General features: G+C 52.8%; 4 protein-coding genes across 4 annotated transcripts; 2 read left to right on the top strand and 2 right to left on the bottom strand.

Annotated features, from left to right (window-relative positions):
* Positions 1–67: 67 nt before the first annotated feature.
* Positions 68–1,241, top strand: AYO21_11458 (hypothetical protein; the record flags this gene model as incomplete). Its single annotated transcript, XM_022661350.1, has 3 exons — positions 68–280; positions 388–951; positions 1,017–1,241. The coding sequence occupies 3 exons, from the start codon at positions 68–70 to the stop codon at positions 1,239–1,241; spliced, it is 1,002 nt and encodes a 333-aa protein (XP_022506352.1).
* An 8,416-nt stretch (positions 1,242–9,657) lies between these two features.
* Positions 9,658–10,521, bottom strand: AYO21_11457 (hypothetical protein; the record flags this gene model as incomplete). The annotated part of the gene is made up of 3 exons (XM_022661349.1): positions 9,658–9,835; positions 9,901–10,202; positions 10,414–10,521. 3 exons carry the CDS (start codon positions 10,519–10,521, stop codon positions 9,658–9,660), a joined length of 588 nt encoding a protein of 195 aa, XP_022506351.1.
* Positions 10,522–13,009: 2,488 nt separating this feature from the next.
* AYO21_11456 (hypothetical protein) lies at positions 13,010–17,925 on the bottom strand (the record flags this gene model as incomplete). Its single annotated transcript, XM_022661348.1, has 2 exons — positions 13,010–14,104; positions 14,236–17,925. The coding sequence occupies 2 exons, from the start codon at positions 17,923–17,925 to the stop codon at positions 13,010–13,012; spliced, it is 4,785 nt and encodes a 1,594-aa protein (XP_022506350.1).
* Positions 17,926–19,400: 1,475 nt separating this feature from the next.
* On the top strand, positions 19,401–25,082 carry AYO21_11455 (hypothetical protein; the record flags this gene model as incomplete). The annotated part of the gene is made up of 1 exon (XM_022661347.1): positions 19,401–25,082. One exon carries the CDS (start codon positions 19,401–19,403, stop codon positions 25,080–25,082), a length of 5,682 nt encoding a protein of 1,893 aa, XP_022506349.1.
* Between the last annotated feature and the right edge of the window lie 158 nt (positions 25,083–25,240).

Below are 25,240 nucleotides of genomic sequence, written 5' to 3'. Positions count from 1 at the left end.
TCTCCGCCTCAAAAATCCCCCCGAGTTATTCCATCCTCGTCCTCAGCACATCTCACAAGTCCCTATGATGCGCTCCCCTCCACCTCCAGCCTCGCAGAACTCGTCACAGCCCCCAGTTAATAGCTATGGGAATCCATATCAGTCGCCGCCGGCCGGGGGAGGTGGTGGAGGGGGAGGGTTTGGCCCCAACTTCGGCTTCATGACCGACCCGACAGCCCAGATGGGGTTTCAAGTAGGGCAACATGCCATGAAGGCTGGACAAGAATACATGGAGCAGAATGTATGTGTACCACCCGGTTTCAGGCCACACACAGTGGACGAGAGTCTGGCGCTCGTAGAGTATCCAGGTGGAAAATGGCAAATGCTGACACGTCTCTTTCCTGCCAGTTGAACCGCTACATTTCTGTCTCTGCACTGAAACACTATTTCAATGTCTCAAACTCGTACGTGGTACGGAAGCTACTGCTTGTTCTGTTTCCCTGGCGGCATAAGCCGTGGACGCGACAGCAAGCTCGAATGACCACCTCCTCGACCGCTGCCGACGGCACAATGACCCAACAGTCCTATTCATTCAACTACCTGCCGCCTCGCGACGACCTCAATTCGCCGGACATGTACATCCCAATCATGGCCTTGATCACATATATCCTCCTGTCGACTGTGCTCGCCGGAGTGAGGGGTTCATTCCACCCTGAACTGCTGGGTAGCATAACTAGCACGGCCATTTTCGTCATCATCTTCGAGATCATCGTCCTGAAGATCGCCATGTATATGCTGAGCATCAGCAACGACTCGCAACTCCTGGATTTGGTGGCTTATTCAGGATACAAATTTGTGGGAGTGATTGTGACACTGTTTCTCAGCGAGCTTCTGACTGGTGGGAGCGGCACAAACAACTGGGTGGGCTGGACATTGTTTCTGTACACCTGGTACGCGAATGCGTTCTTTCTGGTAAGTGATACCTTGTAACTGCATCCCCACCAAATCAGAAATCTGACCTCTCTTATCTCATATAGCTACGGTCACTGAAATACGTCCTCTTACCGGATGCCTCCTCTGGGGATCCGACGGCCATGCGAGGCGGAAGCTCATACACCGTGGCCCGCGCACAGAAGAACCGTCGCACATACTTCTTGGCGCTGTATGCGTTTGTGATCCAGATGCTGTTCATGTGGATTCTCAGCCGTGAAGAGGCCGCTGTCAAGACGGTGGCCAGCAGACTGGCCGGTCCGAGAGCATAGAGAGGACAATGTGCAATGACGACCGATTTATCGAAAAATTACGCAGTTTTTGTGCGCTCCGAAATGACCAGACAGAAGAGCTTGTCTAAGCCGCGTCGCTGAATCCGAGAGACTAGTCCCCTGACTGATAAACCACGATATAATATAGAGCCGGGTCGACTTCCTCCCTCTGTCTCACCAACCCGAGTTCCAGACTGGCAGCAGCAGCAGTATCACTACCACGGCCAACGCTGTGAAGGCGTGTGGCCGGTGTGACCCGATGACCCTAGTGGAATCACGGCCCTCTTCCCCCTTTCTCAGGGTCTTTGATGCTCCTTCTCCTCCTTTATCTCCTTGGCTGAGTGGGTTAATCGCCAACCGACACGACATCTTCCTTGACATCATTTACCCACAGACGAGCTGTTCGTACGGGCAACACGTGAACAAACGACATGGCAGCACGACCTTGGTGTCGACGGTATGATACATCAATCTATCTACCTAGTACGCTCTGCGTCTGCATCTACAAATGTTCGCACGCCGCACGTCGCACGCTGCAAGGCCAGATGAGAGTGGTCGTGTGTGCGGAGAGCTCGTGCCGGTCCTCTTCCATTCTCGAATACCCGATCCCCGCTCACCAAGATCGAGAAATTGATATCTGGTCCTGCTGGTCCTGCTGGTGGTGGTGGTGGTGGTGGTGGTGGAAAAGAAGAACAAAGGAAAGAAGCTGCCAAGGAAGAGAGAGGGAGGCAGGGCTTGTAACTTGTATACGACGACTGTCTCACTTTCGAACGTCTGTCTGCCGTCTGACATTGTGGAAGGGTAGAGCTGGAGGCAGAAACGCAGAGCGCAGAAAAGAGGGAGTCTAGACGGACGGCCGGGCTCTATTCAGCTCCCATGGCGTACTTACTTCTTCTTTGTGTACCTACATCCATGTATGTAGCTACGCGGCTGATGAGTATAGTATAGTATAGTATACACGAAGATGATATCTGTGTCTATACTACCGGCATCTATATCTGTATGTCCATTTTCATATCCATCTTCATGTCTGTCTTCATTGGTCTATATCTATAGATCTGGTATACACATCCTTTGATATCTGTTCCTGCTCCCGCAACAGGGGTAGAGAGGAGAGCAGGAAACACACAATCTAAAAATGCAGAACGGCAACCAGTCCTCACAACCGTTAAACGTCAGTCGCCTCCATTTCAACACTTCCCACAGTACTACTACCATTTCTCGTTGTCGTAGAGTATCTGTAGACTATCCTCCATGACAATACCGCACACACGCCACGTCCGATACTCTGCCTGTGCCGCTGGTGCCGGTCCTGGTACTGGCGCTGGGACCACTGTCTGTGCTGAAAGATCCAAGTTGCCACAAAGTAACTGGGATCGCCGTTGGAACCAGACACGCCAGAGTCACTGTGGTAGGTTTCATTAAGTGTGCGTTTTCGTATCCATAATGGGTTTCTGCTGTATGGACTCACGCCGACCAGAACCAGGCTTTTCCTCCCATGGAAAGTTGACAAATTAAGAGGATCAACTCACCTGTCCACCCCTCTGTTTGACCCTTTGCTCCACTGAACACGCAAGGTGTTGTCAGACAGCAAGACAGCCAAAGAAGTAGACATTCCTTCGAGGGATTCTCGACTCCATTCATAAGGCTGTGCTGAAAGTCCAATCAAATGCCAGAACAGTGACGACACCGAAACCCCCCACAGAACAGTCGCCTTCTCCGTAAAAGGGGATTCACACCTACCCTCTGTGTGACTGATCTTCCCCGAGTCTTCGGTGAACGATGAGGTCAAGGATCACCAACGTGGCGAACACTGGCGATCCAACATGGAAGTATGAAAGTCCGACGTTCGTCAAAAGCAACAACAAACTTGTCAATCAACCACCCAAAAAATGACGACCAAGCATCTGATCTGAGCACAGAGAGCCAATTGCGGCAGAGGAACGTCCCGGATCTCTGCCGGCCAACAAGAGACATCAAGGCTGGCACTGGCATGACTATCTCCGGAAGCGCACCAAACACGGCAGGAGACACTCCGACTCGCGGACACCAAAGGGAAGATAGTGGGACAATCGACCCGGCTGACTCCGCTTTCGACGCGTAGGTAGCAAGAGAAGCCCAACAACACACGATAGCCAAGGTCCCACGAGGTTGACGATCTCCTAGGTTGTCTGGCGAGCGTCGTGTGTTGCCGATCTTTAGCCAGGAAATGCACTATGCCACTACTCGAGGACAATGCTGTTGCGTCTTAGCCCTCGAAAAATAGCCGTCGGTTTGCATTGGTTATCGGTGGCCAACGACGATCAGATATTGCCATGGGATCACCCAAGCATTTCCAACATTCAAAGAACCCAGTTTTGAAAGCGAGAGGAATTCAGACCAGACATGAGACACCGCCAGTGGGGAGTGCTGCTGACTCAGGAATACTGTCAACACTCATCGAGACCGAAGAATCGAGGCCATAATGCTCTCCGGGTTTCTTGCAAACGCCGTTCACCGGTCCAGTCGACATGAACTGAACATGACGCAGATGTTGTGACTGCGGTTGATGTCAGCTGCTCGACATGAAAGATGGGTCAGCCACCTCGCAGGAAGTTGCAGGGGTGTCGAGAAGATCATAGGTCGCTTGGTGAGATGGCTTTGTTGACGGTACCGATCTTGACACATCGACTAGCTGGGAATTGACCTCTTCGATGATAAAGGCTTTAACCTATTGATGCTATCGGGAAGTTGCAAATAGTCTAGCCCAGAAGCGTTCAGCCCGCGCGAGAGAGAGTTTCGATCCCTTCACGGTTCGGACCAAGGCCCTTCATGTTCCTCGGGAGCATCCTCTGTGGGTTGCGTTTGGCAGCAACAAGCAAAGTCAGCATTCTTGTTAGTGGTCATAAATTCTTGCTCAATGCCAGGGGCAGATCTCCAGGAAGGGTCTGTGCGGTGGTGACTCAAAGAGCTGGATCAAAGTCAAGCTAAAACGCCTGTTTGGTGACCCACACATGAATCAGTCTGAGGGATGATGCGGATAGACGGCTCCAGGAGTATTTTCAAGCCGTAAAGACAACCGTGATAGGTGTCCGGCAGCCGCACTGTAATCAAGCCACGGAAGTTCGTGGGGCCAGGGGTCGGCAAGGGCAAGGGTAAATGTCTGGAGGGACTCAACGCCGTAGTAATGTGCGGGTTCGGTCTTGCAACCGGGAGACTTTCGTTCCCGGTTGCTCAAGGAGAAAACTAGTGGCGATTTTTCGACCGTCAAAAGGACTGGGGCAAAGGTGCTGATCTGCAATCAGGTCGCAAAAAAACCCCCAAGTGATGATTCAAACCAACAAATCCAGGCACTATACCTTACTGTTGCTCACCTCAATGTGCGCCTTGTCATACACCTGCTCTCGGGGAAGAGCATGGGAGATTGGCAACTTCGGTCGAGACGATAGCATCAAGACCTTTCGGGAGGATTCTGCACAGCCTCGACGGGAGAGCGACTTTGATTCAGCAAAGAAGACAATGAAACATGGACTCGGATTTTACGCTTGGGCACTCCTCTCAGCGCTAGATCGGTATCTAACGCCACGGGCTGGTCTGTGGAAAGATGGTGCCCGCGAGGTCTGGAAACGATCTACCGGCCAACAGTCGTCTTGTCCTTCGAAGGATCCCTGTCTGAGGTCTAGGTGGGGTCTGTTAGCTCAGCAATCCCTCGAAAAGTTTTCCTGCATATGTAAGCATGAAATTACTTCGCAATGGGTCCAGCGAGCTGCCCCCTTTGTGTGGAGACTGGTATCCAACAGATGGCGCATGCGAGTTAATGCGAGTTGACAAGGAAAATGCATCCAGTTCGCGCCCGAGGCGGAAGAGCTGCCCCCGCCATCCTCCCAGACTTACTCCCTTGCCCAGCCGAGCGGTGTATTGATGCTATCTTTGGTGCTCAGTACACGTCGCCCATCAAGGTCGTGAACCACCACCTATTTTGGGTCGATGAGTAGTAACGAACTCGAAGGTTCTGAGGCAGATGTTTCACCAGGCTTGGAAATGTGTAAAATGGCGACGACAGCAAAAGTCCGCGGGCCCACCTCCACTCGTGGAGCGCGTCCGTGCGACGCGAATACGTCGAAGGAGGATCGTCAGAATGCTGTGAGGGCAGGTTCATCGGCGATCCATCGGTTCTGACGATGAGTGAGTGCGTGTCTCTCCTGCGGATACTGGATTGAAGGATCTAAGTTGCGCAGTCTGGTGAAGCGATGACCATGCAGTCTCGAGTAACCATGCCGAAGTCTGGTGGACCTGCACCTGCCTGATTGGTCAAAGGTGAGAACCAGAAGCCTGGTAGGGCCCAAAATGTGGATGCTGTTGGGGAGAGCTTCGTGATGTACGAGTACATACGAGTACTTGACAGCAAAAAGGATGACCAGGCTCATTGTGGGTGACGTTAGTGGGAGCCCAGTCAGGGTCTCATGCAAGAAGACTTGTCAGAGATGAAACCCAGATCGACGACATTTGTTTCTCCACCGTGACAGTATTGCGCACGACTCATTTGTTGTAGGTTCCAAGCACCGTGTTTGGGCCCGGCAATGATGACCGCAGGGGGTAAATGAGACCTTTGAGGAAAGTGAGCATTTGAATCATGCAAGGCATGCCCTCGCTGAGATGTTGTCGGCCGCGATTGGTCCGAACGGTCCAATGTGACCATGGCGTTTTTCCCACCGCGGCCGCAGCTCAATGCCGGATCCGTTCCAGTCGACCGCTAACAGACCAACAACCTACTAAGCGCAGCGCCAGAAAGTATGTCCGTCTGGATGCGGTCTGCCAGACGTGTTGAAGAGGACGAGAGGCCGCCGAATGAGGAATGAGGGTATGAGGGCGGCATTGGTGCCGCAAGCGAGAGCTGGCCCCGGGGAGAAAGCTGTGGACGATCTGGTCTTGACCCGTCTTCTGGAATGGGACTTTTGTCACGCCTTTTTGTGGATGGACGGGGTGGACAGTGTGGACAGTGCGAATAGAGGGGAAGGCGGCCGACGAGCAATACGAGTGGTGGCGAAGGTGGCTCATTGGGGTTGTGTCATCACGTGGGGGGTGGGATGCCCACGATGCTCAACTCCGCCCGTGTCACAAGGCTGCCGGGTTGTAGCACTTCTCTCCCCGGTAAGCATTGTACATGTAATGGTGCCGTTACTGCGTATTGCGAGCCTAGATGTGGGTAACCATCGTATGATGAATCAGGTTACATTGAACCACTTCCCGATTCTGGCAAGCCTTTTCACATCGAGGCTTGTTTTTTGTTCTTGGTCCGGAGGAGAATTGGCACGATTCCGAGGGGGTTCTCCTGCGGGTGTCGTCTGTGGTAGAGAGGGTAAGTGTAGGTGTGTCAATGACAGCGGGTGGGCGCGTGCGTGTGGAGCGCGTGTTTGTGGGTAGTTTGTGGTTCTTTTCTTTTTCAGCCCGCTGCGGGTAGGGGGAGTGCACATTGCTTGAGGAGGACGACAAGGAAGAGGAGGGGTGGGAACTTCTAGAAAAAGCCGAAGAGATGGGGCAGGGGTATGGGCAGGGGAATAACTCGTACTCGTAGAGATGATTTGAGTAAATTGCGGTAAGGACAAGTACGGTACACCCTAGGGACGGTCCAAAGAGGTGGGGTTTAAGTGTGTGTCTCGAGTGAAGAGGAAGAGGACGAGGAGCAGCTTCCAAGGCCTGAGGCGCAGGTGGAGCCACACTTGCCTCTTTGGGCAAAAGGTACAACACCTTGTAGCCAATCACAGCCAAAGCCTTGTTCCCTGAACCAGAATATCATTAATCAGCGTCTGCGCCAGCGCCAACGAGCACCACCACGGCACCACCACGGTATCACCAGTCTGTCTTCTGCTTGGATCCAGTTCGCATTTGCCCAGACTGTCACTTACCCTTTTGCTGGTTGACGACAACACTGGTTGAGGGTCTGGGCCCTACATTTCCATGGCCCGATCAGGTATACCATTGGGGATCGGCCCCGCCACTTAAGACAAAGTCAGTCAGCAAAAACAACCGATCAACTCTACTCTCCGGTCTTCGTCTGGGCGTGTACGTCGACGTCATATTTGTTCTCCAGGCGGCAGAGTCCAAACAATGAGAGAGTACTGTACCCTATCCGGCTCTCATAGATCGGGATCTGACCAGTAGTATTTGGTTAGATAATCGTTCCGCTGTGAGGTGAGGTGAGAAGGAACCCAGGGCAAAGCCCAGTCGATCTTGGGTGAAGATGGCCTCGCCTATTATTCCAAGGTCATGCAACCCATGCCACTGGTGCCCGTTTTGGCGTGCAAGAAAGTGAACCAGAAAAAACCCCTCCGCCCCGCCCGCTTCGCCGTCTAAAAACACCAAGCCCCGGGTTACCCTTTCTCTCGTCATCCCAGGAACCTAGCCGAAGCTTCTTCGACCGGGAGATGCTGTTCGGATGATGCTTGACGGGTGCATCATGGAAAGACCTTTTCCTTCCTGAATGGTGACTCGAAAGCAGGTACCGTCAGCGCTATGCGGACGCGGGTTGAAGCGTGGCAGCTTGCCAACTTTGGACACCCTCCCCTGGGATCGATGCGGGCCACCAACCCTGGGCGATCGTTGATTGTTTCGGTGGTGAATGACTCTGCTGAGCCTGACAGATCAGAATCTGTATCCAGAAGTAGATGTCGTTTCACCCAAGTGAGCCTTGAGTCTGATGTGACCGAACCAGTGAGGTTGTTGGGTACTGGACCCGTCGTCCAACATCTGCATTGCCCACCTTCCCACGCCCATCCCGGCCGTGTTGGGTTTCGCTTCGCCACATGCCTTGTTCCCTGTCGGACTTTCGTGTATCCATCCCCATCATGTGTTTTGTCTTGTCTATCCCCTTCTGTAATGACCACGGCGCATATTTTGTGCGCACTCATCAGGGTGAGCCACGGGCAAAACAAAAAAATTCCAAAAAAAAAAATCAAAGACGGCCTAGACTTTACCGACGGAGAAGACCTAGGTCCGATCGGTTTCCTTCAAGAACCCATTTGTCAGATGTGTGCAGGAAAAAAGAGTTGCAACTATCACGCGAAACCTGTTGGCTCCACGGTTCTCGCGAACACGGTCCTGGGACTCTGGAGCAACGAATTACACCAACGCGTCGACAACCCTCTAAGAATCATCTACTCAAAAAAGGCACAAGATGACTTGACCTTTGGGTCGTAATAACCTCCCAAAGTGATGTCATGGATTGAACATCTTTTCATTCATCTTCTCTTCTCTAGGGACGATGAGTTGCTCGCTCTATTCCGAGACGATGAACCACCTCGCCACCCACCCACCGGATATAGTCTGACGGGTCTGGTATTTGCAAATGGTCCAAGGGTAAAGTCGGAATAGTTCCCAAAGCATACTCGGCGTCGAGAAGGGAATTGTCGCTTGGGTTTCGTATCCATAAGAGGGACCCGGGGGCGCATGGTGGATGGTTGCGCATGCCGGAATAGGAAGATAACAATCTCCTCCCTGGTCCATGTACATACATGCCCACGGGACCGGGTTTCATCTTCCCTCGGCCAAACCCGGCTGTTAGTATACCCATTTTCACATAATGCCAGCAGCCTTTTGATCTTCTTTTTTTGTATCTTGTCTTTTCTTTCCAAGACGTCTAGGCGACAATAATGATATTGCCACTGCCCGCGGAGCCGCACCGGTCCTTGGCCCCCGACCACTTGCCGCATCTTGTTGTTCCCACCCCTCCTCTCCCAGCAGCTGTGCGGTTGATAATCATGGCCAGGGGCAAAGCGGAACTTTTACATCTGGACGTGGTAGGAAGCCATGCCCTTTACCCCTGCGGCCTGGAATACTTTCCCGCAACCTACACCGAGGACATGGATCCATTGCTCCAGCAAAAATAACGTAATAATATTAAGAAATCTCGTACAGAGCATCGTACAGTTTCATCCAGATGATGGTACACTCTTGAGATCCCTGAGGTCTCTACCCGCAGACTCCCTAGTCTAACATCGCCCCAAAAAATGCTCCTGGCCGTCAAAAGTTCTAAACACATTGCTCAAATCTCAGTGGCAATGCATCTCAATCAAGGGGGAGAGCCCCCAAAAGAAGGTATCTCAACTGTTCCGTGTGTCCAAGGTTTGCGAGTGGTGTTCAACGGCCGAAAAACCAGTCTCCGCTATGCCGCACTCCGACGTCTACCCAAAATGTTCCGATCGAAAGGCACTCTCGTAAGCCCTGCTGCGAGTTCGTACCGTCGTCCCAGCGAATCCGGATTGAAAAAAAGGGGGGGAAGAGGGGCTAGAGAAGAGAAGAAGAAAAACACCCCCTAGACCCAAGACCATCTCCTTGCATACCATAGGGACTTGCAGGGATTTGTCAAGAATCGAAGGTTCATACCCCTGCTTTTTCTTTTTACCTCTCGGCCCATTCCGATGGCCTACTCACCCCATATTCAGTTCCCAGTCGTGCTTGGAGGCTTGTCCCAGTGTTTGAGCATTTGCCGCAGGGCTCGAGTCCATTCCGCCACGCAGGCATTGACTAGGCGCTCAAACTCTTCTTTTGTCGGCCTGCGACCTCCCCATGTGCTTGCCTTGGAGGCTAAAGCGCGAGCGTGTTTTGCAATGAGGTTTCTGAGCGAAAAAAGAAATCAGCCTGTGCCACGTTGGTCTTGGAATTGAGAAGGGCTTAGACTTACTCCTTTTCCATCTTCACTAGGACTAACCAGCAGTAGTTCCAGCTCCGAGTACTGCTCGGGTCCCGCACGACCATCGCTTTGGCTTCATCAAGACACTCGGAGCTGAAAGGATAGGTCCTAGTCAAGCCGCGAAGCTCATTGAGCAGATTGTTCGAGTTGACATAATGCGCCCACGCCGTGGTCATTGGCTCGGTCACCTCGGCTGAGTCCAGAAATGCAAAGATTTTCTCGATCCGGCGTAGCTCAGTGATGGTGTTGACTCGATGGGTTCGAAGAGACTGGATCAGTTGATCCTTGTTGTTCTGTAGTTCCGGTCAGCTTTCAGATCCCTGGCAAGCTTGGAGTGCGCGAAAAAAGAACCAGATATTTGAGCAAAATACACTGGAACAAGAGCGTAGAAGACAGGAGAAGAGAAAGGAGAGAGATAAGGGCCAAAAGGAAGCGTTCAGGAAATTCAGCAAACAACAAACTCGCAAACATAGGAAATATTACAAAAATAAAGCCTGGACTGACTTGGCTCATTGATCGAGGATCAGCTGGTGTGCCAGGAGAAACAAGCTGATACTGCTGAGGTCGAGTGGTCGAGACCGTGGTCGGTCCCAGCGCCGCAGAACGAGACATGGCGTCTTCGAACGGGGGAGAAGGAGATTGGTATGAGGTTGGTCGAGACGGTGAGGGCCCTGTGTAGGGATCGAGCGTCGTGGGCTGGTGCGTGGGACTCTGGGAACTCCGTCCAGCAGGATGGGATGGCAAAGCAATGCGTCTTGAAGTAGAAGACTCTCCTCCCTGACGAGCTGGTGGTCTCCTCGACGTATTTGTACCTGTACTCCGGTCGCTCCTCGAGGCTTCTCCGGAGTAATCGTCCATAGACAGCAAGCTGCAATACACAATCTTCTGACCCCGGTAGAAGAGTTTTGCTGGGCTCTTGAGTAATCGTTGATGATATAACCCAGGAAGGGTGGGAACAGAAACTCGTTCAGGCAGGAAAAAGAGGGGTGTGCAAGCTAGGTGTGGTGATATGTACGGGGTGTACGTGAGTGAGTGAGTGTGCGTATGAGTATGTGAGGGTGCGTGAGGGTGTGTGTGGACGCAAACTTAGTCAGAACGCAGCATTGGAAGATGATGAGGAGAGACTGTAGAAGGAAGCGGTGCGCAATGTAACAGCTAGATTCAAACGAATGGAATAGACCAAGACAGGGAGAGAGAGAGGCTGACACATGAGTGCCCGCAGAGGTATTATGACTTTCTGGCAGAAGCGTGATGTGCCGAGCAGAATGTGTTAGCAGGTCCGGTAATCTTCTCCATCAACGACACTCAGGTGAACGAGTATAGGAAGGATTACCACCTTGGGGGTCACTTTGCGGCTGTATTGTCTTTTTGCTCTCCGCCACCCTCCCAAGGCACAGTAGAGTCATCGTCGGAACGAGAGCTACCATAGCTCCCCAAAGTGCTGTGATGGGGACATAACAAGACCATCTCCCATTACCCTCAGCCTCAGCCCATTCAAGTGTCCGGTGGGGGTGGATGGGTTTGGCGTCATGTAACCAGGGATTCAGAGGTCATTGGCCTTCTGCCCACGTGCCGGCCGCCGAGATCTGACGAAGGGCCGTTTCGAGGAGGAATGGAGCGAGCGAGGGAGGGACGAAAGGGAGGTGGGAGGCAAGACAAGGGACAGGCATTATTGACGAACAAGGTTGGGATGGTCGCCAGGGGAGGGGAGTGGACCTATGGGGCCGGTATGGAACTAGAGGGAGAATAGGGTCGACACTTGTTGGATGATGATGACGATGATGAATAGGAAATGAGAGTAGTAGGAGAAAAAAGAAAGGGACGGGGGGGCTATTCGAGTTGAGCTCCAAAGAGTTAGAGAAGATCAGGAAGAGGAGGGAAGAGAGCGGACGTCACTAAGCGCGGGACGGCGGAAGAGGGGCACTACGAAGACCAACGGCATGGAATACGAGGAAGGCAAGGACAAAGACTCTTTCTGTCTCTATCTCGATCTTGGGTCCAAAAAGGAAAAGAAAAAAAAAAAATAGCAGAGAAAGGAAAAGCATGACCGACTACTGTTCCTGATGGTGTCGATCCAAAAGTCCAATTCCGCCGGGTGCCATGGTAAATTACGTGGTAGCGCAGGTGGCACCCAGGTGGCTCCAAGAAAAGGCTTACTAAGGGCCAGCAGCTACATGTATAGGATGTATAGGATGAGTCTCGCTATTGGGTGCCTAGATAGACATGTAGGTGGCGAGTAACCCCTAAGTACCTAAGTACCTAAGCACCTATAAGGTACCAAGTAAAGTATCCAAGTACCTAAGCATCTAAGCATCAAAGCGCCTAAGCACCCGTGACACCTACCTAGGTAAGCACCCTTGGCACTCCAAAGCACCTTTAGGTAAGAGTGCTACCTTCAGTAACAAAACACACCGACCTTGCCGGGCCTAGCCCGAGTTGGTGCTTGGGGTGCCCGGGGTCCCCTTTCACCAGCCTCAGCCTCTCCATCCTTGGGTTGTTGCGGCTGTGCTGCTAAGCACCAGTGGATCCTCAAGAAACCCTACTCTGTCTTCTCTTGTCCTTGTACGAGATCTTCTGTCCTTTGTTTGTCTCTGTCCTCGCTATCCGTCGCCCGATTGGGCACTTGAAACAGGCCGGTTCTTCCCTTTCCGCTCCCTTACAGCCCTATATTTCGCCCCTCTCTTCTACTTGTAGTAGTCCTTAGCCACTGATCAAGAGGTTGGCAATCAAATCAGCCACCCAATCCTCCACCTTTTTGGGAGCTCGTAAACAAGTCGATCAGATTGCCGAACTTGACATCGCCAATGGGAAATCAGGGGTGTTAGTCGAGGCTGGTCCGGCCCGTAGGGGATCTGACTTCACGTCAACGGATCGTGGATGAAACCTCCGATGATCGCGTCGGGTGCTGAGGCATCCGCGAGGCTTTGGGAGATGGGGATGCACTAGGGTTTGGGGACTTTTCATCGTGGCCCGTGAACATTGTTAGGTCGGTCCTCGGTCAACTAACCGGATGTCAACTTGCTCCGGGCTATGCCAATGGCACCAACCTGGAGCCGTCAGGTGTGCACCCTAGCACCAAGCTGATAGGACTGTGGCTTTCTCATCTGGGGCCTCCAGGTCTTTGGCGTTGGTCCTGGGCACGATACGGGTTGGAAGAGCCTCCGCCGCTATTGTAGTTGTATGCATAAGGATCATCTCCACCCGTTGACCAAGGCTCTGAGGCTGAAATGTAGGGCTGAGAAGACCCGGAGCGAGATGGGGGATGATGAGTCAAATTTCCGCCCGACGGACCATAAGATGCCTGACCACCGCTTCCCCCACTGCTCAGACCACCAGATGGGCTGTTCCGTCCGCTGCCCCCGCCCTGCAATCGAGCTCGAAGTCGATCACGAGATCCTAGGGCACCAGCGTTGGGAGCGGGGTTCGTTTGGTAACTTCCAGCCCTCTGGCTCGGGAGCGGGCGAGCGCTGGGGTTGGGTTGTGTCGGAGCCATCATCCCGCCACTGTTGCTCGACTGCGAGCGCGCAGAGTCATTGGAACGCAATGAGTGAGGCGTTGGTCGGCCAGCCCGGAGACTCTGAGCAGGAGGGGCCGCCGGGGCAGGAGCAGGGTCCCAAAGATCAGAAAGTCCACCACCTCGGCCCCCAGATGGACCTCTTGAGTGTGTTTGCTGGGCTCCGTATGGAGAACCGTATGTATTCCCATACTGCCCATAAGAACCCTGAGGCTGAGGAGGTGCAGCAACGGGCTTTTTGGGATCAGGAGGCAGCCATTCGGGAAAGGGTCGTCCCTTTTCCGTGTAGTATTCTCGCAGGACGTTTGAGATGTGTGAACAATCTTCATGATCCGGATCGTCTTCCTCAGAATCTCTGGTTGTCAAAGCCTTGCGCAGCGTCGCAAACCGCGAGGAGAATGTGCTCGACCATGTCGACGTTGTGCCAGGAGTTCCTGCGCCCTGCGATGGTGGTTGTGGCGTCGACGAATTGGAGGTGAAGTAGGAGAGGTAGGACGCCATGATGGAAGGAGATTGAAATTCCGGTTTCGGGTTGACGAGCCAGTGCCAGCTTGTGGTGAGCAGAACTACTCGGTACAGAGTTGGAGGTCGCAGTTTGATACTTGACATGGCGGTCGGAGAAGTCAGTGACCACCAGGCGACCTCTTCCCCACTTTTGGGTTCTCGGCCGAGAGCCTTGCGCTGTCCAGCCTTGTCTCACATAGGGTCTGAGCGAGCCTTGTACATCATCATATTTTGATGCTCTAGCCTTTATGATCATATGCATAACGTGAAATGACCTCTGTATTGTAATTGCGCTATATACCTTGTACCTTGCGATAATTCGGCGGTTTCCACGTCCGTCTAATGATCTTCCCTCCCCAAACTGGCACAAGACTGATCGCTCCCACGGCTGCCACCCTCCAAGCCCAACTCCAGCTGGCCACATATGCCAAATCGAAATAGTCCCCCAGGAAGGGCACGCTCGCGCCGTAGAGTACGGCAGTGCCGACAATACAAACAATCATGATAGGGTGCCAGGTCGTAACCGATACAGCAACCATGATAAGCTCATTCAGAACCAGGACGGTGAAGCTGACACTGAGCATGCGAGGCCCGTCAACTTCCCCGACGAGAAGTTGCGACAGACCCTGGATAATAATCCCCTGGTAGACCGACACTAACACCCAGGTGAAGAAAGTCTGATAGCTCAAGCTCTTTCCTGACTTGAGTTCTTTGTATAGTTCGGGATAGAGATTGGCGACCTGCTCGTCGACGTCTCGATCGAGCACAAGAGAGAAGACAGGGGCCATGGTGTAAACAGTGGCATACCCAACCATCAGCCAATCCTTGAAGAGGCCCTTGGGGTCGAAGTGTCCAGCGATGTTGTACATCGTCTGACATACGCTGATGATCAATCCCCGGTGAATGATAAATTGAGCCAACTTCGCCGACCGTTTGTAGCTGTTGCGGCCGTGCCACACCAGCAACTTGGTCAGATAGCAGAACTGCTCGATGCTGAAATCGGCCGCCAGTGAAGCCTGTCGTCCTTCTTTGCCGACGATCCCAATGCCGACATCGGCAGCTTGGATCATGCTGACGTCGTTGCCACCATCCCCAATGCAGCACACGCGCTTCTTGGTGTGTTTGCGAATCAATTGCGCAACGTCAGCTTTCTGCGCTGGCGAACAGCGACAGGCAATCACTGCGGGCAACAGCACCGCTATTGTGATGAATTCATGTCGGAATTGGCTGAGCATGAGAGCCAACGACTCGCCGTCGATAAGAAGACATGTGTCAGTCTGGTTGCGTAACACATCCAACGCGTCCTTGCCCTGCGCTTTAGCTTTCAACTTGGCCATTGTATGGATATGCTGGCCTCGTGCGACCAACCGAGCAGAAATTGCCACGCACCGCGCTGTCTCGATCTTGTCACCCGTCAGCATCCATATCTTGACGCCAGCATTACGAAGCAGTTCGAGAGAGGGCTTGACATCCTTTTGCAGGCGGTCTTCAACCCCCGTGACGCCCAAAAGCTCGAGATCATGCTCGAGGTGCTGCTGGACAACTGCAGCCATTCGTGCGTCTCGATCATGCAATGCCAATGATGCGTCCGCATACTCGGAAGCGAAGTTCCTGTATTGCTCTGGCGACAGCTTTTTGCGGCCTACGACCAGTGTCCGAAGCCCTTCACGCGCCATGTTGGCCGTTTCCTCGTCCAGCCAATCATTTGCTGCCACAATGGCACTCATCACCGTGTCTGCGCCTTTTTGGAAGAACCACAGTTCATCTATATGCGACAGTCCGGGTACCTCTGAAGAGAGGTGTACGATGATACCCATGCGCTTGCTGTCAGAAGTGAAAGGAAAGATATCTTTGATCTCTGCTCGGATGACCACCTGCTTTGTAGAGACACTTTGGAGAACAATATTCTCCCTGTCGCGCTGAAGGAGACGTAGACCCACGCTTTCAGTGAACTCGACAATGGCAATCTCGTCAGGGGACGATGCCTGATAGGACACTACTCTTTCTCCGTCAACCTCGTCCGCAGTAGGCGTAACATTGTGGCATAGCGCAAGGGCGAGTACGAGATCGCGGACACGGACGCCAATCTCTCGTCGGGTTTTCGTCGCTGCGCCCAGCTCTGAGATATGCACATCTCGACTGCCATCAGCTGCGAATGCTTGATCAACATATGCTGCGACTTCTTCCATCGCCTCTCCTGCATATGCAACTGTACCCACATGTATCTTCCGAAGTTGCATCTCATTCTGGGTGAGTGTGCCAGTCTTGTCAGAGAGCAGGTACTCTATTCGACCTAGATCTTCGGGGATAGTACTGGTACGGACGACTGTGCCTGGAATCCCTTTGTCCTGGTGAATGAAATAAGCATACACCGATTTGGCCATGTCAAGATTCACGCGTAGACTGATTGGAATGATTGTCGAAAACAGAATCAGATAAATCGTAATTGCCACATACCATGGCTTCTTGTTGGATGGCTCAAACCCTTCGAGGGCGACAAGAATGATGGAAAGGGTTAGGGTCATGATACAGAGGATTTTGGTCAAGTTGTTGATTTCCAGTTCCAAAAGACCAGTTTTTGACCTCGACGGTGACGTGGAGAGAGCAGATCGAGTCTGTTTGCCCGTGTAGATGACCACGCCATATGTTATGGTGCTAGAGGCCAACACCGTGTTGGCCCATGCCGTATTGTCAATAGTCAAGGGTGCCGATTGCTGCCTGTTAACCGCGGTGTGTTCCGAGTCGGTTGAGCTTGTGCCGTCTTCTGCACGGTCATCCTTGAGCACATGGGGATCGTAAGCTGGCGCCAGATTTGGTTGAAGCTCCAAAGTCCCTACGAATTCATTGACTTTCTTGTCTGGAGCGCCAGCGGTGACCTTGAGTCGTTGCAGATCTTTCAGGTTGAGATTTTGACTCAACGGTCTCGGGAGCCGTAGCTTCCAGTCAGTCTCTCCATCTAGCTGATCGGTTCTAATGAAGGTTTCCCCTGCAGCCTGAGCTGGAGGAGCAGCTGTAGAATCAGAGCCCGCATCGACCGTCAGCTCCGTTAGATGACTCTGAAGGATGACCAGATCCGCAGGAACCCTGTGGTTCTTCTCAAGTTTCAGAACGTCACCGACTTTGATATCTCGCGACCGCTTCTGGACTTCCAACACACCATCCCGGGCTGTATCGGAGAAGGACAACACAGTGAATAGTTCGGCGTTTGCTTCTGCATCTCGTCGCCGCCGCACGATGTCGTCTATTGCTTCTTTCCCAATCGAAATTGTAAGAACCACCGCCAAAGGCACAATGTATGTAGACATGTAACCGATCCGCAAGAAGGGTATAATTTGAGACAAGGCGACAAGGAGGAAGTAGACGTTGAGGAAGAAGGAAAATTCGTTGTACAATGTTCGCGGCAAGAAGGACCAGGCGGTGTATTTGGCATTGGACACGACATTCGTGGGAAATCGCTTCTTCTGAGTTTGCCCGACGTTGACCTCGCGGGATTCCTGCCCGCTGAATTCCTGCTCATTATCACGCATGTCCGCCAGTTCTTGTCTGACAAAGTCTGATATTTGCATACTCTGGCGAATGCTGGAGCGGCGAGAGGGCACCTCCCGACCCTGAGGGTTGTCTTGTCCACCAACTCTCTGGTATCTTTCCGGCCTGACATTCCAGCCGACTTGGTCTTCCGACCACAGTCTCACATGACCATTGCCTCGTGTGTGTCCAGGCCAGCTGCCCAGAAGACCTTCGGTATCTTCGGTGCCATCGTCTCCTACACTCCGCTTTCCTGCAGATGGCCATAAGCGGCTGCTGCCGTACCTCTGTAGTCTTTGCAGCGCAATGTTTGTGGAACCGTTTACTGGGCGGCGGGCTCTAGTCTCAGACGGAGCGTTGGATCTTGAGCGACGGGGCGAATCAACAATAGGGTCTAGTTCGTCGAGATCGAGGTCATCATCGGAGGCAGAGTCTATGTCTCCGGCCGCGAGCGTGGGATTGGGAGGAGACATGCTCTTCCTCGATCATCCTCAGGTGTATCTCAGGTGACGGGAGGGATTCGGAAGATTGGCTGAGGGATATTCAAGGCGGCCGCAGACCCTGGGTGTGTCGGACGGTACACGTAGGGCCGTTCAGATATTTAGAGAGCAATGAGAAACAATCAGTCAACAAAGGGTGAACAACGTTGAACAGGAGAAATAATACGGATGCCTTGTCGGAGGAAGATATGACATGACATTCTGGCCCGAGCAAGTGATGGAAGAGGCGCGCCGAGCCGCGCTCTGGGCCAGGGTTCCAAGGGGCTATGGGTCCCTAAGTAGAGCCCGCTGCTTTTAGCCTCTAGGTTGGTGGGCGAACTGCCTATCTCCATTGCGTTTTGGCCAATCAGTCTACTGGTCGCCCACTGCATATCGAAGTTCAACATGTGAATTGCGTTCACAAGCCAAATTTGATCCTCTCTCACTGTAGACCTTCATCGTGACAAGATTGTAATTCTGATTTTCAATAATTCCTTGCTTGTTGTAGCTACGTATCAATGGGTACATTCACTGAAGCATCTGGATACGATACCGGACCTGACAATGCGAATAAGGGGAATGATTGGACTATATGGCGCCTTACTTCACCTGAAGGCAGAAGAAGGAGCCCCTGGTGACGACCTAATCAGGGAGTGTGTCTACGGCGAGGGCTGGTTGATTGAGGCAGACATTGACAACGAGTGCCTCAGGCTAGATAGTGCCATGCTAACATGGAAGGGTGGAGGAGATTAGTCTGAAGGAGATAGAACTGACTTCTGGTATAAGCTGACCGCCTGAGATAGTGACGACGTTGGTCAAGGACAATTGATGCAGTATCTGAGAGAACAACAAGGCAAAACGCGTCGTAATAACGGCACAGGATGGGCCGCAATATCTTTAATTCAATACATTTGAATATCTAACTCTCAGAAAGAGAGAGAGAGACAATTGAAATAAATTCCTCAAGGGCTGTGCAGGCGTCTGTCGATGAAGAGACGTGAGTCGCCGATTCATGGTCGTAATCGTAGCACCTTCGTTGAGAAATTGTATCCGCAAATCACAGAAAGCTATCGAAACGTTAGAAGGGGCATGGAACTATTCCTAGGAACTAACTCTCTTGAGCTAATAAGGGTACAAGGGCATTTATATTACATCAAGGCCGACTTGACTCCTGCAGGGTTAAGGCGGCGCCAGGTCACGTGGGTTGAGAAGTAGACGGGCGTCGCGATTCCGACGATGGAACAGACTGGCCTTCACTTCACAATTTCTCCCGTCACTCCAGCACCCGTCAAACTCACCCTAGTTCCTTTCACGGCTCGAAACAGCTATTTCGTCCCGTGTATAGGGTTGCACTTACGCCATGTATCAAAGGCGTTACTAATTAGTTGTACATGTGTGTGTCAGGATAACGACCGAGCCCCCTGCTCTCTGCTGACCGGGATTAGTATCGTCATTTTTTCGGACTCGCAATGGACGGAGCCATCCACGATGAAGCAGGCTCTCGAGGGTCGAGTCAACCTATGCAATCAGGTCACTGGTTCCCAGCCCTGCGACCAGACACCATCGATGAGGTCCGCAGCGAATCGAATGCGTCCAAACCTTCAAGTAGAAACGTTGATGTGAAAACATCTGACAGTATGTCGACGACTTTGATCCCCACAAGACCTTCCTCACGACAAGATGGAGACCTCCCTTTTTTGGTGGAAGATAGAAATACACAGCCAAGCGTTGAAGATAAGCCTATAACGGTTGTGCCGGGCGCCACACTGCTGAACGGGCAGGGACCGCATGCAACCTGGTCCTCTCAGCCTTCAGGCGGAAGCCTTGGAGGCGATGAACTGCCGTCCGATGATGATGATGAGAGATTGGATCCCCCTTGGGGAATACAACGACTGGACAGCAGCCATATTCTTGACAAAGTTCATCGCTCTACAACATTCCCCGAGTTTGAACTACCGGAGACTACAAAAGGTCAACCCGATATCGACGTGACGGAAAATGGAATGGACCTTGGAACCGTCAATGGCACTACAGAAGCTGGCGAGACGGCACAAAAAGAAAGCGGAGCCACGGAGCCCCAGAGTCTATCTTGGATGAACGATGAGCATGATGGATCGCGCGACCCCCAGTCGTGGACCATCCCATCCAAAGGGGAAACAGTTGATGAAGAGGCGCTGCGCTTCGAGGAAGGCATACCGCTTATTCAAGCAGATGGGACGAGCCCTGCTGATGGCGGGGCGCTGGCCGAAGGATCGCGACAAAATCCCTTCGAAGCGGCGCAAGATGACGAAGAATCCGCCTTCTTTTCCAACATGAACGGCTCTTCAGCTACTGCTCCACAAAGCCCTTCTCTTGGCAGAAAGTCCACCGCTCAGGTCTTGAACGCACTAGACATGCCTGCTGATGATACAAAGGATTCTCCGCCAATGCCAGAACCAGCCGAAGCCTCTTTCTTTGACGAGTTAGCCGCCGGGACAACATCTACTCCGGACGATAAGATGCCCGCCATCCCAGAAACCGAAGATGTTGACGCTATGTGGGCAGAAGCACTTGGAGACGAGGAGTTCTTAGTAGAAGATGCGGACGACCTGCTTCCTGAATCTGAGCCTGGATCGCCGTCCTCTTTCATTGCATCTTTACAGGACGCCTCAACAGTGTCCAGTGTACCTGCAACCACGGAGCCAGTGCCCAGTGCAGCACCTCAACAACGCCTCCAAGCTCAAAGGCAGAGCTCGGCCAACCCCTACGCGCCTCATCAACCCTCCACTTCCGACATGCTGCAGTTGTCTCCTACAGCCCGCACCGCACATAACAATTTGGGATTGTCGCACCCTGAACTAGCTCCGATGGGTTCTTTCCAAGCCCAGCTCCAGCAGGAACAGCAGTCTCAGAATGTCAAGAGCTTTGTTGATCAGGCAAAAGACGGGTATAAATCTCCGTACGACCTGCCCCTAGAACTCAGCAAATCAAGAAAGAGAGCCCACGTTCCGCAGCCTGTGCAGACAACAAGATCTGTTGCACCTCCACCGAGGAGTAGCAGTCTGTCAGAAAAGCCCCTGCAATCACCTTTTCACCCGAACGGTCCGCCAATGCCAGGGCCTGGTGTTATGCCACCCCCAGCACCGTCACCCGCCATGCCTCCACGAAGCGTGTCTGCATTTACACCTAGCAAGACCGAGCCACCGACGTCTGGTTCCTCTTCAGGCTTCTTTGAAGAATTGCCGTTAGCGACAAGGCCACGACACAGCGGCCGCCACACTCCTCAACATAGCATGACCGCCCATCCGCCAATGCCGACACAAAGCCCACCCATTGCTCCTCCACCAGTTCAACAGCAGACTTCTCCCCTTGCACCGTCTGATCCCTATTCACAGTATCAATTGAGACCACCCGAACGATTGGATCCTTATGCAAATGTCCCGCTACAACCTCCTCCTGTACCAGCTGCTACGACTGCCAGATATTCACCGGCACCTGTCACGTCTACTCTAGGCCCTCGGCCCGGGCCCTCCCCTCGATATTCTCCGGCGCCTCCCCCACAAGCTGCGGCTACAACTGCGGCGAGGTATGCGGCGCAACCGACGCCACCCCCTGCGTCCTTTCAGAGTACGACAGCATTGCCAAATAAACCTCTAACACAACATCCACATACTGGGCCCGTCATCCTGCCTTTTCAACCTCGGACCTCAAGTCCACTTGCATACCACAAAAGTTCAGTGGATGAAACTGTCGACCATGTGGCAACTTCAGTCATGCAAACTTCACCCCCATCTGCACCTCCAAATCAGTTCTCACCTCCTGCTACCACGGTGCCATACCCAGTGACTTCCCCTGAACGTGGTGGCTTGCCAGACTCACATCAAGCATCTGCACCCGCACGACCCAATAGTGAACGACTACCTCCTCCACGACGATCACAAACTCAGTCTCCATCTAAGCAACGCCCACAAGGAATGTTTCCAAGTTATCCGAGCGACATCATCAACCGTCCAGCTTCTGCGTATGGACAGCCACCACCCGGCAGAACTGTTGCGCCATTAGAGCACGTTCAGGGCGTCAAGCCCGGTGTTCGAGCTCGAGGGTTGGCTCCAGAAACAGAATTCGTACGCCCCCAGGATGACACACAATTCGATCCTTTAGAGCGCTGGAAGGGTGCTCCGTTGTTTAGATTTGGCTTTGGTGGCACCGTTGTGAGCACCTTTCCAAAGCTCGTGCCCAGATACGCGACCGGTGCTGCTCGGCCTCAGATGAAACCTACGGCCGGAGGAGTGTCCATTCAAAACCTCAAAGATGTTCTTCCGTCGGCGGAACTTTGGAATCAATTTCCTGGTCCGCTGCGAACTAAATCGAAGAAGAAAGATGTGTTATCATGGATGGCAAATTACATAAATGCTATGGAGGTGGACACACCAAATGTCGTTCACGTTGCCTCTCATGATGATCCGGTCACACGACATCATGAAAAGATATTACTCTGGAAGATCGTCCGTGCTCTTGTGGAACACGATGGTTCGCTTGATGGAACGGCGCTGCAGGCAATCAACCTCCTGCTCTCACCAGAGGTCCATAATGTGGACCTGTCAAGTCCAATCCAATATCGCGAGGGCGAACAGGTCTCTGGGATTTACAGACCTCCAGGTGCAAATGTGCGTCTGGACTCCGTGGACCCGATGGCAGTTGAGAATCTACGAAAGCGACTGCTCAGCGGTGACCGACAGGCGGCCGTGTTTCATGCCATGGACAATCGACTATGGTCCCATGCTCTCATCATAGCCTCGACGATGGACCGTTCAGTTTGGAGCCAAGTGGTCAGAGAGTTCGTGCGTCAGGAGGTAAAGACTACCGGCGAGAACACTGAATCACTGTCTGCTCTATACGAAATCTTTGGAGGCAATGCTGAAGAGAGCATTGACGAACTCGTTCCACCATCTGCTCGTGCTGGGCTCCAAATGGTGAGTAAAGTTGATACGGGTGGTCCGGCCAAGAATGCCCTGGATGGTCTAAATCGATGGAAAGAAACTCTGAGTCTCGTGTTGAACAATCGATGCCAAGGGGATCATCAAGCCCTGGCAGTCCTTGGAAGATTACTCGAGGATTACAATCGCATCGAAGCAGCGCATATATGCTATCTCTTCTCCAGGAACACCCAGAGACCACTTCTTTTCGGCGGTCTCGAGGAGGATCATGCTGCTATCGTCCTGCTCGGCTCTAACCACAAAGCTCAGCCATTCGACTTTAGTCGCGACCAGGATGCTATCCTGCTCACCGAAATCTACGAGTTTGCGACTAGCATTCTAGCAACAGGGGCATCTCTGTCCTTCATGCCACATCTTTCTGTTTTCAAGTTACAGCGAGCAGCAATCATGGCGGAATCAGGATTGAGGTCAGAGGCACAATACTATTGTGACGCCATCGCATCCACATTCAAATCGAGCACGAAGATGTCAGCATACTATCATCCACTCTTCCTGTCTGAGCTTGAAGATTTGTCGAATCGACTCAAACAGACGCCAATCCAAGGATCGTCATCTTGGATTGGGAAACCTAGTTTGGAGAAGGTTGGGGGCTCTATGTGGAACAAGTTCAGCAGTTTTGTTGCAGGGGATGATAGTGACGCCGAATCCAAAGGTTCGGGAAAAGAGGCAATCGACGCTGGACCATTTGCGCACGTCGCTGGCACCCCTTCGATCAGCAGAACTGCATCTCAGTCGGAACTGTATGGATCTTACCCACAATCGGTTCCTACAGTTCCAACAACAGTTGCTGGGTCCAGGTATGCGCCGACCGGCATGCAATCCGCTCGGTCCTCCGCAGAAATTACGCGTGGACGTCCATCTCTCGACTCTCAAAGGTCACCTCCATCGACTTCCCATTCCCAGCACAATCACCAATTCGAACCAATGAACATGTTCCAGCATGTCCAAGCACCACCTGCTGCGAATCCTTATCAAGCGTTTGCCACAGCGTCACCCCCGACTTCTTTCCCGCAGAGTCCTCCAAGATCTTCGTATATGCCGAATAATAGTGCCCAATCAGCACCTGCGAACACAGCTCCCATGCGTCCCCATAGTTATGCGCCAACTCCGCCCGCTGAAGATGTCATCCAACAATCATATGGCTACACTCCTGAGCCGGCTGTCACATCCCGGATCCCCGAAGAACCCGCGGCTTACTTTGGCTACGAACCTCCACAGGCTGGAGAACCTGAAGTAACTCAAAGAAATGACGATTTCGGCATGGGCGTCGAAGCCCCGGCACAATCTTTTGGCTACGAGCCGCCTACCGGTGGCGGCTATGTTCCCTACGTTCCAGAGCCCGACTCACCAGAGGAACCACCCAACGAGGTAAAATCGAAGAAGAAATCGTTCATGGACGATGACGATGACGACTTCCCTCGGGCATCGCAACGGCAGGATTTCGAGCCGGGTTCATCAGTAGAGGATGAGACTGCGCGCAAACGTGCAAATGACGCAGCAGCAGAAGCCGCCTTCCGTGCTGCCGCGGAAGCAGACGCTGCTCGAGAAAAAGAAAAGAAAGAATCGAAAAGATCCTCGTCGTGGTTTGGTGGCTGGCTGGGAGGCAAGAAGACCGAAGGCTTGGATGCTGGTCCACCCAAGGGCGCCGATCAAAAGGTCTACAGAGCCAATCTAGGTGAATCGAAGATGAAGCTGTACTACGACAAGGAACTTGGGAAATGGGTGAATCCTGACAACCCGGATGCGGCGAAGAAGACAGGAACCCCTCCCCCGCCCAGAATGGGTGGTACTCCCGCCCCTCCTATGAGCGCTCCAGGGCCTCCGAGACCACCTATGTCTTCTACACCTCCTACCTCGCATCCGAATATTCCAGGTCTCGGTATAGGACCGCCCTCGGCACCAGGAAGTCGCGCTGGTACTCCTGCCGAAGGAGCTGGAGGATTGGCCAGACCCTTGTCACAGCCTGGGGTTTCTGGTCCTCCAAGTGCCGCTAGCACTCCTCCGATCGGCCACCCTACAACTCCCGGCCTTGCTCCTCCACCACGTCCTGCCACTGCAATGAGCAGTGCTAGCAGCATTGACGACCTGATCGGTCCAGCTACAGGACGAAAGTCTGCCAAGGCTGGTAAGAAGGGACCCAAGTCGGGGAGATATGTTGATGTCATGGCGCAATAGATTTCTGCAGGAGGGACATCATTCAAAGATTCCGGGCTCAATGTACTCTGCACCATCAGAAAACGATATGCTATCGCTGATTGTACAATAATTATGTGGGGTGTTGATGTGTCCATGTGCGTTTGAGAATGGAGGCGGATGTGGTTATGACTGCATCC

The sequence above is a fragment of the Fonsecaea monophora genome (genome assembly GCF_001642475.1).
Source record: "Fonsecaea monophora strain CBS 269.37 chromosome Unknown Scaff160, whole genome shotgun sequence".
Classification (NCBI taxonomy): domain Eukaryota; kingdom Fungi; phylum Ascomycota; class Eurotiomycetes; order Chaetothyriales; family Herpotrichiellaceae; genus Fonsecaea; species Fonsecaea monophora.
Note: the sequence above shows the minus strand (reverse complement) of the source record. Positions and strands in the feature narration are given on the sequence as shown.